Below are 15109 nucleotides of genomic sequence, written 5' to 3'. Positions count from 1 at the left end.
CCAAATTGGAAAACTTTAAACAGAAAGAGCTGGTGTAGAGCCATGGCTGGGAGCTGACAGCAACAAACTTCGGTTTCTCAAAGAGCTCCTGGAGCAATGCAAAGTCCTGTTCCTGATCTGAAAGAAATTCATCCACGGAGGCTCCCGAGCTGTCACTGTGGTCTATAAACTGTGCATCAGTGGCAGCTTTATCGTGACTAGACCATCTGTAGCTATACTAAGGCCTCTTTCTCATTCTTTTCCATATCCTTTTCCCCTGTTTAATAGACATGTCTACACAGAACAATTCATGCTGGTTTAATGACCACAGCCTGTTTTCTCGTGTTGTTTTTTCTTAAATTCCCCTCTATTTGTTTGTTGTTGTTGATATAACGTCACTTGCGAATGGTTCATTGGTGGCTGCACATCTCAGTTTTCACACCATTTCTCTCTGCACTCATTGTATTTGCTCTGCCTCCAATGCTGTGATTTACTTCACAATCACACAGCACAGGTACATACACAAGCAGACAGACACACACACAGCGATTTAGCGAACATTCAACACCCCACCAGTTACTTTAAACATGAACGCTCTGAGGTTTGTCACATACAATGTTAATTAGTTTGCTTCACTTGGGTTTTGACAGCCTCGGTGAGATGGGCGCGCATGGAGTCGTAGATCCAAAGAGACGGAGATTTGTGGAAAAAGCCACCCGGTCTCTTGACATAAACTCAGCTACTCGCTCATCTTCTCCTCGTCCATCCAGCCCTTTGAGTTAGCCTTCACGATGACGCCGCCCGCAAACTTTTCTTTTGGCAAAGTCTTCCTCTTGAAAATGACCATGGGTGGTAGTTTCTGGCCATTAGCTTGGCAGCCCAGAACTACAGTGGAGGATGACTTCTCGTTCTCTGTGGTGCGTATAGATACCGTACTGGTCCCTGTTTTCTTGACAGTACGGTTCACGGGGATGTCAAAGGTAAGGAGGACCTCGTCCATGCTAGTGATGTGTTCTGGCCGGATCTTCTTTTCAGTGATCTTATTTTGGCAGTAGGTGCGGAAAATGGCCAACTTTTCTTTGTAATCGTTTGGCAGTTGCTGTGAGACAGTAGTTCTTGTGCGGATTGAGAGATTATGCCTTTTCATAAAACGGAAGCACCAAGAAGGTCGCCCTCGAAAGTTGTTAATCTGCACGTCACGTGCTGCTGTAGCCTTGAGTCGAATAGAGACTGTAGAGACACTTCTGCTTGCTGTTCTCTGTTCAATAACCCACTGTTCAATTTTGTCCTCTAACTGCGGCCATCGCGCCGTGTTCCCTCGGAAACTCCTTTTGGTTGTCTTTACTTGTTTTAGGTCATCTTCTTGCTTCCTCCACTTGCGCACCATCGACTCATTAATGCCGAATTGTCTGGCAGCTGCTCTATTTCCATTTTCTTTTGCTTAACTAATTGCTCGAAGTTTAAAATCCGCTTCGTAAGCGTGTCTCTTCGCGGGTGCCATTTTGGAGTCGTTATACACACACAACACGGTAATGTTGTGTTGAAGCACAGTACGTATTACTCCGCGAGGCTCCTGGCAACAGTAACCGTAATGCTCCAAAAAGTGGCACTAAAAATCTTTTTTTGACAGATTTTTGAGCACAGTGTGCCACATAAAACCGGTTCGAGGTCAGTAAGCACAAACCAAAATTCATACATAAGGCGCACCAGATTATAAGGCGCACTGTCGATTTTTGTGAAGATTTAAGGATTTTACGTGCACCTTATAGTGCGGTAAATACGGTAAAACAAAGACATGTAGCCATATTAATTAGCAGAAAAATAAACTTGACCATTAGCAACAGTATTACAGATCCAGAAGGTGGATTTATAATACTTAATTTATGTTTTCAAAATATGAATCACTAAATGTTGATAGGCCCTCCTTTTTATTACATCTTCACTTCACTTTCAGATCACTCTGACATCACTCCTATAATAGGAGGAGACGTCAACCTGGTATTTAATCCACAAATTGATATGCTCAGTACAGCTGTGAGTCAAAGGAACTGGAAGTCTACCGACATTCTCAAACAACACATGAGTGATTTTGGTCTTTGCGATGTTTGGTGTTCATATCAGTGGACATCAGAGTGGGAAAGATAATAATGACCTTCCAGGAATATAACGGTGTTTTTTTGAAAATCAGGAAAGACAAAATAATACACAAATAAAATAGAACCGAAAATGTAATCATTAGAAGCTCCCTATTAACATACAATTAACAACCTGAGAAAACTAAAACTATAGTTAAATGAAATAATTAATAATAATAAAACACAATTTCTGACACAAATGCTGCGTTTGAAGAACTTTAAACATGGCAATAAATCTGGAAAATTCCTTACTAACCAGTTAAAGATAAATTAAGAAAAAACATCTATAAGGATTCAACGGAGAACAGTACTGCACAACAAATAATTAGGAAACGTATATTCACCCCAGATTAATCCATGCTGACATTGAAGAATTTCTTAACAATATAAATCCACTGAAACTAAACGGCTAACAAATGACAGCTCTGGATTCACCTCTCCAGTGTCTGAATTTCACAAAGCCCTACAGCAGGGGTGCCCAATCCCGGTCCTCGAGAGCTACCGTCCTGCAGCTTTTAGATGCATCCTTGTTCCCACACACCCGAATCAAATGAATGGCTTGTTATCAGGCCTTTGCCAAACACGATGGCATGCTGAAGAGGTAATCAAACCATTTGATTCAGCTGTGTTGGAGTAGGGATGCATCTAAAAGCTGCAGGACGGTAGCTCTCGAGGACCGGGATTGGGCACCCCTGCCCTACAGCATCTCCCAAACAATAAAGCCCCAGGTCGAGACGCTTTTCCAGCAAAGTTTCATCAACATTGGCACCCACTTTTTTCAGAATGGTAAACCAAATTCAGAATGAACTCTGCCATTGTCAGTGTACTTCTTAAACCAGCCAACATAAGGACCCTACATAAGGAAACCATTTGACCAGGTAAACTGGAAATTCATACACCTCTCCAAGCACATCAGCTAGGACAAACAACCTTACTCCCCAGCTTCAATCTACAGAGGGGCACCAGACTGGGCTGTCTGCTTCCCCCGTTGCTTTTGTCATTTTCATCAAACCACCAGCAGTAGCAATCAGACACAATGTAGATATTAGAGAAATTCAAACTGGAAATACAGACCATACAGTAAGCTTATTTGCTGATGTTTACTTTTGCGTGGTAACTCACAAACCTCTTTTCTGAGGACAGACACTCTTAATATTATACTACTCCATCAGCTGAAGCAAATCAGCAGTTCTGCCTTTGAATTGTAATTTTCAGAACTGCTCCACCACTCCAGTACGGTCAGGTGACATTAATTAAATCTGGGACTCTCCACCATCTACCCTAGAACTGAAGATGAGAGGTGAAATGTCTTCAAGCAACTTGAAGAAGTACAGATGCTTTTCTTTCCAAGCTCCTTACAATCACCTGGATCAACTCTGTTCAGGTCACCTCCTCCGGTCCTAGCTGTCTACTAAAATAGAAAGCGCACGATTAAACAATCAGTCCCAACTGCTCTGCCAGCCCTCATGGAACTGCCTCCGAGCCCGCTGCACAGCCTCTCCTTTCCAGCAGAGCCGCAGGCCAGAACTCGCCACGTAGCCATGACCATCTGTGCCTCCAGCCTATAGAGCACCTTTCACTTAAATGGCTGGAGAGCCAGATACCACTGGGTGATCCAGACATTGAGATCCTTCATGCGGTGAAGCTATTGCAACAGTTTTTGGTCTGAATGAACATCCCAAGAGATAATAACGAAGGCAGTCGACCACCCACCAAATTGCCAGACATTCCTTCTCCACTGTGCTGTATATGGCCTCTGTCTCAGGGCAGTCGACCCCCCTTACCTGCTGGGGCAAAACAGCCCCAAGCCCAGTTTGAGGCATCCATCTGCAGAATGAAAGAAAGGGAAAAGTCAGGGGTGTGGAGCAGAGGTTCCCCACAAAAAGCCTCTTTGACCAGGTCAAATGCTGCCTGGCACTGACCCATCCTCTGGTGCACGTTCTCAAGTGAGATCAGCCAAAGTGTTGGTCAGCTTCATGAAGCCAGACACAAACAGCCAGCCCCAAAAACCACTTCACGTCTTTTTTGGTCATGAGACGCAGGCAGGATGTTATAGCTGTATTTTCTCCATCTGTGGACACACTTATCCAACTCCCAGGTGGCACTGCAGATACTGTACCTCTGTCTGTCCAACCACACACTTCTTCCGGTTGGCCGTCAGCCCTGCCTCAGGCACTCCAGGACCACCGGCACATGCTCCACATAGATGTTGTTATGGATCATAATCTAATCCAGGTAGGGAGCAGCATATGAAGTGTTTGGATGCAGCACTTGGTCCATGAGAAAGGTGACTGGGGCTCAGAACAACAGAAGTGTGATGAATTCGTGCAAACCATACAGAGTGGAGAAGGCCCGTTTTACTTAGACTCTGGAGACAAGGATCTATCCCCTGGATATATCCAGTACCTAACCAGTCTAGGAGCTCATCGACCCAGGGCATAAGCATCAAACTGTGATACCTCATTTACCTTGTGATAATCCACACAGGAACTACAAGAACTATGGGGTTACACCAGGAACTGTGGGATTCTTCTGTTACCCCTATCTCCAGCATAGCAGCCAATACAGTGTGAGCTATTTGCCTTTTATGTTCGGGGAAGTGCATGCACAGTCACTCAGGGTGCTTTTCAAAACAGCGCTCTGTGAGAGTGGTATGACGGGGCAGCAGGGAGAACACATCTGGAAAAAGCTTTTGTAATGCAGCAACTCATACAATACAAAACTCTCCATAGAACAAACTATACAGGACAAAGGATGTTCCACAAAGGTCTTGCAGACTCTAGCATATGCAAACACTGCAGAGGTAACTCTACTGAGAACTATATACACACTACCGTATATGGTCTTGTACACCTGTTCAGAGGTTGTGGCAGAGACCAGGGCCGTGCAGAGGTTTAAAGGGGCGGGTGCTCAAGCCCCTCTAGCCCCCCCCTCTGCACGTGCCTGGCAGAGACCTATCCACATGGTTTAGTTGACATATCCCAACCTCAGCAAAGCTGTGCATCTTAGCTGATGTAAGTGAATTAGATATGGAAACAAATACATCGCATAGTCCTCACTGTGTGAAGGGGGCCCGGGAGCCAGTATGTGAACGTGGACCGAAGCGCAGATCAAACATGGAGACAGCAGATAGATTTCTCACAGGCTTTATTACAAACACGAAAATAAACTTGAAACATGAGGAAGGGAAATGTAGTGTGTTCGGATGTGGAGTAACTGCAAATAAAGGAGAACATAGTTAGAAGGTGAACCAGAGGTAGATGAAGATTGGTTTGAGTTGCTTGCTTGGCAGGTGGAGCACGTGGGGCTCTGAGGGGGAAGGAGATGCTCCGGGTAGCATTGAGGGAGGCGAGTAACTGAGTTTGTTTCTGACCTTAATTCCTTGTGTTCCAGAGAGTTCCAGGCTTCTTCTCTTTGTGTGCATGGTCCAGGGCCCTGGTGCTGGGGTTGCCCATTTTCTGGTTGGGACCGTGCTTGTGTGGGGGTGCACTGCATCCCCTTGGCTGCTTCACCTGGTGGGGTGGGTAGGCCCACACTGAGATGTCCGGTCTGTGCCTTGGGGGCTTTTGAGAACCTGCAGGCTTATGTGCTGAGAACTACATGCTTTTTCCTTCCCCGCTTCTTCTGACAGCACAACACTAACACACGTAATATCACGAGGGGGAATATATGCCTCACAGGCCTCAATCGGTAGGACTTTGCTCACTGTGCTGCACAGCCATTAATTACACTGTAGTCATTACAGTTCAGGACACATAACCATACACATAGGACGTCTGGGGACATATGTGATACCCAGAGGTTGGTGGGTGGGCTGCTGAGGCGGTAGGGCTGCTCAATTAATCGAATTTTAATCTCGATTACGATCTGGGCTTTCAACGATCATTAAAAATGACTGAGCCGATTATTAGCCCCTCCCTCGTGCTTTACTCTCGCGCTGCTCCGTGTGGCAAATCGAGCGCACCTCTCTGCATTTCCAACACGCGTCACAACAATTAAGAGGACCCAAGGGAAGCTCGGAAAGCTAAGCAGAAGTTATTTGGACAGGAGAGTGACTGCTGTTGGTTGAAAAGAGGTAAAAAAGACTTCAGTGGTGTGGAAACATTATGGGTTCGCGGAGTCAGACGTGGATCAAGTAGACATAGTCTGTAAACTTTGCTACGGTGTCGTAGCTGCACCACAGAGCAACACTGCAAAGTTGACTAAACATAGAGGTTTACATTTTTCATTTATTTCTTATATTGCAAACATTTGCACTGTTATCAGTATTTGCACACCATTTTATATTATTTTTTAAAGTCATTATTCAATACATTGTTATTGTTAACCCTTTAAAGCCGGTCAGAGCAGCACGCTCCATTTTGCGTAACTATTTTTAAATCCCTGTAGAACCTGAACAGCGTAAGCTAGCGCAATAATTTTTTTGCATATGAAACCGGAGGAGTTGTACTTACATCTGATGCCATCAGCTTGTCCTCGGTCACGGTTTCCTTCCACATATAGCTTTGCAAAAATTGCATAAAAAGCGCTTGCAGGAACAAAAACATAATATTCCAGAAACACGCTTTGCCGATCCGATCAGCTGTTCGTAACACTTCCCACATTGAAAAGGAGGTCAGCGCGAACTATCGCATGTCCGCCATTTCCTGCCCGAAACCGGGAGTGACGTCATTTTCGCAGAAAATGTAGTTTTTTACTTGTAGGCCTTAAAAGCCTATACTGGTGTTTTTATAAGTCATGTTTGACTCTATACTTTTCTGAATAGTTTCTGGGATGCTTGGAACTCAAATTGCACTGCTGGAAATAGTTTATTTTGATGCACATGCTGTTTTCTTTGCAAATTTGCATCATAGGATTGTTTTTTGTTTTTCCTGCAGTATATAAAAATTGCTGTATCTCCAAAATAAAACTATCAAGACACTCAAAATAAATTTCCTGTTGTTGTAAACTATTTTTTGCAACTTTTTTGTATTTAAAGTTTTGAGGGACAAACCTCTTAAATTTCTCCAAGTAGAAATATATGCAAAAAAAACAAAAACGATTTTCAATTTTTTTGTAGTTTTTTGCACTTTTTTGCAATTAATGTTGTTACTATGGACTTAATGCATACATATTATTAAAATATGGGCTATAACAGTTGTATTGATGTATAGCAACTTGAAATGCTCCCACAAATGGCACTACAACATGTAAAAAAATAATAAAAGCTCTGGCGGACTTGGTTCTATGGTAGGTCTTAAAGGGTTAAATAAATATCATCAAATAATCGAGATCTTAATTTCAGTGAAAATAATCATGATGATCATTTTTGCCATAATCAAGCAGCCCTATGAGGCGGCGATGAGCACTGTTGACCATCTGCTCATGTCTCCTCAAATCTAATCGCAGTCTAATTTCCACACTCACCCAACAGGCCACCACTGCACTGACATAAAAAGAAACATACTGCTCATACAAACGCTCACAATCTTCTCCCACATATGACAAAATTGTATGTTTGAGAATCTTGCCTTGTTGTGTCTTTCAGGTGCTTTGTGTTTTGTTACAGATGCAGCAGTTGGAGACCCTGTTTGCATCAACCTAGACTCTCCACCTTCACCAAACTGGCCTCCAACCTCCTGTCTGCTTCAGCACAACACCCACTCTGATAATAATGTAAAAATATATATATATATAAACAAAAAAAAGATTAACAATAGGAGCCTACAGAGAGGCCATAGTTCTCCTCTTGGTAAAACAAATGTGTTTGGCACAACAAAGCATTCAGGCCATGATTCTGTTTGCTAAAACTACCACACATGACAGGTAAAGAGATAAATAAAGAAATGAGCAATGGGTCCAATATAAGGTTTTGTGTGTGTGTGTGTGTGTGTGTGTGTGTGTGTGTGTGTGTGTGTGTGTGTGTGTGTGTGTGTGTGTGTGTGTGTGTGTGCTTTACCAATTCGTTGCGTTCTTCTGACAGTAGAGCATTTCTATCCTCTAACTTCCTGACGACGGCACTGAGCTCAGCTATCTTCAGATGAAACCTCCGAGTGTCACGATCCTCCTGAGACTGAGCACAAGAACGACAGCCCAGGTCAAAGGTCAGCCACCAACCAAATGCCTAACTGCAAACTGCATTCAAGCATCATCAGCGAGGTAGCATGCAAACACATGAAAAATCTAAAGTTTCTTTTGTATTTTCATACAATAGGAATTTCTTCAACACTGAATTACTAAAAATATAATTTGAAACAAACTGAAAATCAAACAGAACAAACTGAAATCTTAAGAGAATTCAGTAACAGTACAAATGGTGTTAAAAGGTGAACCTCTAAGGAACTTTGGCACAAAGTCAACAAACCTTTACAGAGGACTTTTACTTATAGACATCCCATTTTAGTGTTCTATCACTCTCTGATAACTAGTCAGTAAAAATTTAAAAGGTCCATGAGAAAGTTGAGTGCATCTTTCTGCTAGAGTGTTAAAGGTCTGGTTAGCTCCAAGTTTGTTTTAAAAGCCTAAGTTTTCTGTCTCTCTCTGTCTACCTTAGCCCTTTGAGCCTGGTCTGTAGAAGAAGACTGCACATGTAGTTTGTGTAGACACCACATTTCTTGAGGTGAAACAGCAAAAAGTTTGGCTGAAGTCAACCTGTTATTGGCCTTAATTTCCGGTCTCAAATTAGCCTGGATGGTAACTCAGGACTTTACCATGCTGTACACTTCAAGACTGTTAGGATGGCTAGGAAGGCCCTGAAACACTCTGCTGGGCAACTGGGGTATTATTTATAAGAAAGATGCCTCTGGTGGTATACTTTGAGAGAAGTACAGCGTGACTCAGTCTAACTATTAGGGGGTATTATACTGTGTTATTTAAAACATGTTGGATATTAGCAGTCACAGAGCAGTCATTAGGTCAAGTACCATCTCAACAATGATTATGAAACTGACTCCCAGCCCACTGTTCGTCAGTGGTGCTAGTTTCAGTCATTGTGCAAACGTACTGTTTATAAGGTTGGAAATTTGCAGTCAGACTGAAGAAGTCACCTGGATGTAGGGCTGCTCAATTAATCGAATTTTAATCTCGATTACGATCTGGGCTTTCAACGATCATTAAAAATGACTGAGCCGATTATTAGCCCCTCCCTCGTGCTTTACTCTCGCGCTGCTCCGTGTGGCAAATCGAGCGCACCTCTCTGCATTTCCAACACGTGTCACCACGATTAAGAGCAGCGGTCTCCAACCTTTTTTGCGCCACGGACAGTTTATGCCCGACAATATTTTCATGGACCGGCCTTTAAGGTGTCGCGGATAAATACAACAAAATAAAACTAGTACCGGTACCGAAAAAAATAAGATTTATTATATTTATATATTATATTATATAATAAATATATTTATATTTATATATATTTATTCATAACACACGTGAAAAGACCCAGGAAAACCGAGTAAACGATAAAAACGATAACAAAATAACGCTGAAAACCGATAAAAACCCTGAAAACCAGACATTTCAAGCCTGAGCCTCAACTCTCGCGGCCCGGCACCAAACGACTCACGGACCGGTACCGGTCCGAGGCCCGGGGGTTGGGGACCGCTGACTAAGAGGACCCAAGGGAAGCTCGGAAAGCTCAGCAGAAGTTATTTGGAGAGGAGAGTGACTGCTGTTGGTTGAAAAGAGAGGAAAAAAACTTCAGTGGTGTGGAAACATTATGGGTTCAGTCAGACGTGGATCAAGTAGACACAGTGTGTAAACTTTCCTCGGTGTCGTAGCTGCACCACAGAGCAACACTGCAAAGTTCACTAAACACAGATGTTTACATTTTTCATTGATTTGTTATACTGCAAACATTTGCACTGTTATCAGTGTTTGCACTATTTTAGATTATTTTGTGACAATCTTTAAAGTCATTATTCAACACATTGTTATTGTTAAATAAATATCATCACATAATCGAGATTCAGTGAAAATAATCGTGATTATCATTTTTGCCATAATCGAGCAGCCCTACCTGGATGAGTGACAAAAAGGTTCTCCCACTGAAAACGTCCAGATAAACAGAATCAACCTTTTGGGGTTTACTTACCTGGATGATAGAGCATGCATCAAGATACCAACTCAACAGTTTGGAAAGGGTTAGTGTTAACACATTCAAACACAGTTTATATGAACTATATTTGAAGAGTTTCAGTCAGGTTTCAGAGCTCATCACAGTAAACAGCTTTAGTGAAGGTTACAAATGATCTGTCCAGTAGACCTCAGTGCAGTTACAGCGATTAGACGATGCACTGCTGTGGTTTCTTTAATCATATCTAAATAACAGACTCCAATTTCTTCTTTACACACTTAGGTTAATTATAAAGTTCCACAAGGTTCTGCACTAGGGCAAATATCAGTATCAGGGCAGTGTCATTCAAAGGCTTGCCATACATTTTTACTGCTATGAGGATAATACCAAACTTTATCTACCCATCAGGGAATGTCTTAAAGACATAAAGACCTGGATGGCCGCTAACTTTCTGCTTTTTAATTCAGATCAAACTGAGGTTATTGTACTCGGCCCTGAAAATCTTAGAAATATGGTATCTAAGCAGATTCTTCCTCTGGATGGCATTACCTTGGCCTCCAGTAACACTGTGAGGAACCTTGGAGTCATTTTTGACCAGGACATGTCCTTCAACGCACATATTAAACAAATATGTAAGACTGCTTTCTTCCATTTGTGCAACATCTCTAAAGTTAGAAATATCCTGTCTCAGAGTGACGCTGAAAAACTAGTTCATGCATTTATTACTTCCAGGCTGGACGACTGTAATTCATTATTATCAGGAAGTCCTAAAAACTCCCTGAAAAGCCTTCAGCTGATCCAAAATGCTGCAGCAAGAGTCCTGACAGGGACTAGAAAGAGAGAGCAGGTTTCTCCTGTTTTGGCTTCCTGTTAAATCCAGAATTCAAAATCCTGCTCCTCACATACAAGGTCTTAAATAATCAGGCCCCATCTTATCTTAATGACCTTGTAGTACCATATCACCCTATTAGAGCACTTGGCTCTCGCTCTGCAGGCCTACTTGTTGTTCCTAGAGTATTTAAAAGTAGAATGGGAGGCAGAGCCTTCAGTTTCCAGGCCCCTCTTCTGTGGAACCAGCTTCCAGTTTGGATTCAGGAGACAGACACTATCTCTACTTTTAAGATTAGGCTTCAGTTTTGTGACATTTTAAAAATCTGTCTCAACACAAGACCACAGCACTGTCTTGGTATTGGTACTTGCTGTGGTCCCTGATGCTGTTTGTCCTTCCCAGTATTAGTCACCTGAACACATACACCTGTGCAGGTTTTTGGATGGCTCAGTGAATGTTGAGTATATTGATAGTTGATGAAGAAGGAGCCTGATGTGGGATGTTAAAAAATACACAGAGCCCCTGAGAGCTGACATTGGGGAATGTTTGCTGGATTATTTTAGCTAAACTGCTGCCTTCCTTCTGGTCTATGTGAACAGTGAAGGGAAACACTGCAGACACCACAGTAGGGAGATGCTGCCTACTGTCAGACGCTGATCTCTAGCAGCATCCAGCTGCTCTGTAGGTATTATCCTGTCTTTGACTGCTGCGGTTTGGTCTGTGGTGCTGTGAATATTCGGTGAATACAGCAGGCTTGTATCACTAAAGTCACAATCATAAATCGCAGCCATGACGACAGGCTCAGTCCCAGTGGTTGCTGAATCTGCTTTGTTTCTGCACTGGTGCAGGCTTGTGCCTGGCACACAGCTGAGGGTGACACAGTATATAAGTCATGAATCAGTAGCACAACACAAACAGGAACTCCCACTGTAATGCTCTGGGGCTTTTGTGACATGAAGCAAATGAGATGGCTTTTTCACATGCAGTTTAAACAAGCAGGAAGAGGCGGAGCTTACAATGTGAGGAGCGTTGTTGGGGTTAGGGTTAAGAGTGGGGTGGTTTAGCCCCGCCCTCTGTGCATCTCTCAGGGCTGCAATTTGCTGTTCAGCAGCCTGAGTCTGCAGCTGGAGGCGGTGGGCGTGTCCAGCCTGCAGACCGAGGGCTTTGTCCAAAACACTGACAGCTCTGTCCTTCAGCTTTATCTCATCCATCTGCGCACAGACAGGTGAGAGACAGACATTGAGACAGGTTAGAGGAGACGGGGTTAGTCAGCTACGTCCTTCGGTTTTCTCTCTCTTCAGTCAGGTGAGACACAGACAGGTGAGACGGACAGGTGAGCGACAGACAGCGAGACAGATTAGAGGACGCAAGGTTAGTCAGCTGTCTTTGTTTTATCAGAGACAGGTGAGGGGTGAGAACTGAGGCTTGGGTTATTTCAAACACACAAGTGAGAGTCAGGTCCAGAAACGACTTTCTAGTCTTTGTAATGTAAAATGAAGCAGGTGATTTTTGTACCTGAATGACTCGTGTATAGCACACTGAGTATCTGAGCTTCGGGTTTGTCCAGAGAAATCTGCAGGTGCACACGCTCATAAACAAGCTAGAGTCAGAAAGTTTTGTGACTCTGCCCATGATAAATTATTTTGGCTGATGTCTCAGGTAACCTTTGCAGGATGTTAGTGCAGCTGCTTTGGTGCTGGATCTAGTTTGCATCTGTGATTTTACTGTGAACTTCCAACCCCATCATATGTAAGCGAGCAGTACGTTTACTTACTCACTAACCTAAAAGGTGAGATTAGTGTAACCTGGTAACCACCCACACAAAGTCTTGGGGTGCGAATTTGTCCGTTCTACCTTAAAGGAAGTATGTGAGGGAGGGTTCGGGACCGAGGACAGTGGTCAAAATGAAATCTTGAAAAGTTTTCGTTCCATGGCCTGAGGCATGAACCTTGTATGTGATACCGTATCTTACTAATGTGTACGTGATAAAATCACAGATTTTTTAACTTTGAGAGAAATAAGTTGGGCCAGCAGCTTAGGTTGATGTCTTAGGTCATCGTTGTCCCCGGCGGAGTTTCAGTGAGCCGGTGTTCAGCCTCTGTACTGCACCAGTCTGTGTTTGTGTCATACCACTCCGTGTTACTCATGTATTCACTTTCATAATAATGCATTTATTCCACCAGAGGAACGCTCCAGTTTTAGTGGCTCATTCATCTGCCAGGTTCACATTTTTCATCTTATTCAGAGACAAGTTGCACGATGTCTATGGTTTAATATTTTTAACTGACTGCACAACGACAGCTGCTTGCTCAATGCTTTGGTCAGGTTTAAACTCTGCATCCAAACAGAAAACGACCCTTCACGCTCGTTTTCTATTTAAAAAAACGCCGCTGGATTGATGATTCCCATGTTTCCAGAGTCACAGCAGTTGGGAATTTCATCTTAACCGGGACTTCATTTTTGCCAGAACGCATTTTTGAGTTTTTAATAAGCATAAATCTGCAGGAAGTCTAATTCTACATTTAAATTCTGTTTTTATTTTTTCATCAGAACATTACACAACTCCACCAAACCTGCAGTGGAAGAATAAACAACTAAAATTGTCTTTAAACATTAATATAGTGAGACACTCAATTCTAATCCATCAAATTCTACTGTGTGTTAACGACAGAGCTGTGATCTGATAAATCTGTTTACTTACAGTCGCCATTTTTAGTCTCCTGTCTTCAAATGAGCTGAACTTCATTATTTTAGTAGACCTTCTCCAATTATACTGAACAAAGTGTTTCGAGCACACACGTGCTCACATGCTTTGGAGGTCACATTTTACGCCAACTCCCGCACTGACTGCCCAGGGTCGTCATGTCCACGGAAGATGCAACCCAGGCCGCCCCCGAGCAACATGGCGGAGGACTTTCATCGATCATCTACCCACCTTAGATGTTGCACGGGATGAGGCCGAAGCAGCTGCAGCTGGCCGATTATGCTCATACAGCACACAAGTGCTGTGTGCAGCAGCTGTGTTTCTTTCATTCTGTCTTCTGTGTTTAACCTCTTTATATTTTCTAGGTTTACCTTTAGTTGTAATGCTAATAGTAAAGCTGTCCATGTTTGTGATATGTCAGACGCTTCAGTATCCAAACCACCGACCTTCTGATTAGCAGATGAGCCGCTCGGCCACCTCAACACACAGCGCCTGGTTATGTGTAGCTATCATGAATGTGTAAACAGTCATGTGTGCGTCACAGGCTCCTACCAGGCGGCGAATCTCTCTCTCACAGTCTCTCTTGGTCCTGTTAAGCTCCTCTTGGTGTTGATGATGAGCTGATCGCAGCTCGGCCGCTCTGGCCTGGCAGGCCTGCTGAGCCGATGTCAGCGCCTCCTCAGCATTCCTCTTTGCTCCTCTCAGCTCAAGAATCTCGTGTTGGAAGCGACAACGCTCCGCCTCCCAGCTCCTTCTCGCCTCCTCCACTTCCCCCAGCAGGGCGCTCCTCACCTGAATAGCATGAGAACAAAGAGCCAATGGTGTCCTCTGGCGGTAAAGAACGAATACAGCCCAGATGCAGGTATTACAGCTACTGTGCTGCAGGGGTCCTCTTCACACACTGAGGTTAATTATGGAGTTCCACAGGGTTCAGTGCTAGGACCAATTCTGTTTACATTATACATGCTTCCCTTAGGCAGCATCATTAGAAGACATAGCATACATTTACACTGCTATGCAGATGACACCCAGCTCTATCTGTCCATGAAGCCAGATAACACACACCAATGAGTTAAACTGCAGGAATGTCTTAAAGACATAAAGACCTGGATGGCCGCTAACTTTCTGCTTCTTAATTCAGATCAAACTGAGGTTATTGTACTCGGCCCTGAAAAGCTTAGAAATATGGTATCTAACCGGGAATACATTATGAGGGGTTGTATGTTAAACAGCTAAAGCTTTATTTTCCAACAGCTACTACGCCTAAAATGAGAAGTGTTTGAAATTAAACATAACAGACTACATTTTTTCTACAGTGAAATTGCAGAGGCAGCAGCAGTAAATGATATTTATTACTGGGATGTGCAGAAGCTGAGAACAGCTGATCTGCTGGCCTGCTTCATGGCCTGCTT

At 43.3% G+C, this 15109-nt stretch overlaps 2 protein-coding genes across 11 annotated transcripts in view; one reads left to right on the top strand and one right to left on the bottom strand.

Moving 5' to 3' along the window:
* ebf3a (EBF transcription factor 3a) overlaps positions 1-15109 on the top strand; it is a 281532-nt gene that overhangs the window by 50610 nt on the left and 215813 nt on the right. The gene's annotated exons all lie outside the window — the stretch shown is intronic.
* jakmip3 (Janus kinase and microtubule interacting protein 3) overlaps positions 1-15109 on the bottom strand; it is a 41723-nt gene that overhangs the window by 23624 nt on the left and 2990 nt on the right. For 9 of the 10 annotated variants that reach the window (XR_014278520.1, XR_014278521.1, XM_082544644.1 and 6 more), the window contains exons 4-6: positions 14250-14489; positions 12010-12204; positions 8053-8166 (exon numbers count right to left, since the gene is read on the bottom strand). Coding sequence is in view for 8 of the 10 variants with exons in the window: in XM_082544644.1 (XP_082400770.1) it covers positions 8053-8166; positions 12010-12204; positions 14250-14489 (549 nt within the window). In the remaining 2 variants the exon portion in view is untranslated. The remainder of the gene's footprint in view (positions 1-8052; positions 8167-12009; positions 12205-14249; positions 14490-15109) is intronic. The other variant, XM_082544651.1, reaches the window with a different exon arrangement.

Source organism: Aulonocara stuartgranti, assembly GCF_965226115.1.
Source record: "Aulonocara stuartgranti genome assembly, chromosome: 8".
NCBI lineage: Eukaryota > Metazoa > Chordata > Actinopteri > Cichliformes > Cichlidae > Aulonocara > Aulonocara stuartgranti.
The sequence above is the reverse complement of the archived record's forward strand: the minus strand, read 5'-3'. Positions and strand labels throughout refer to the sequence as shown.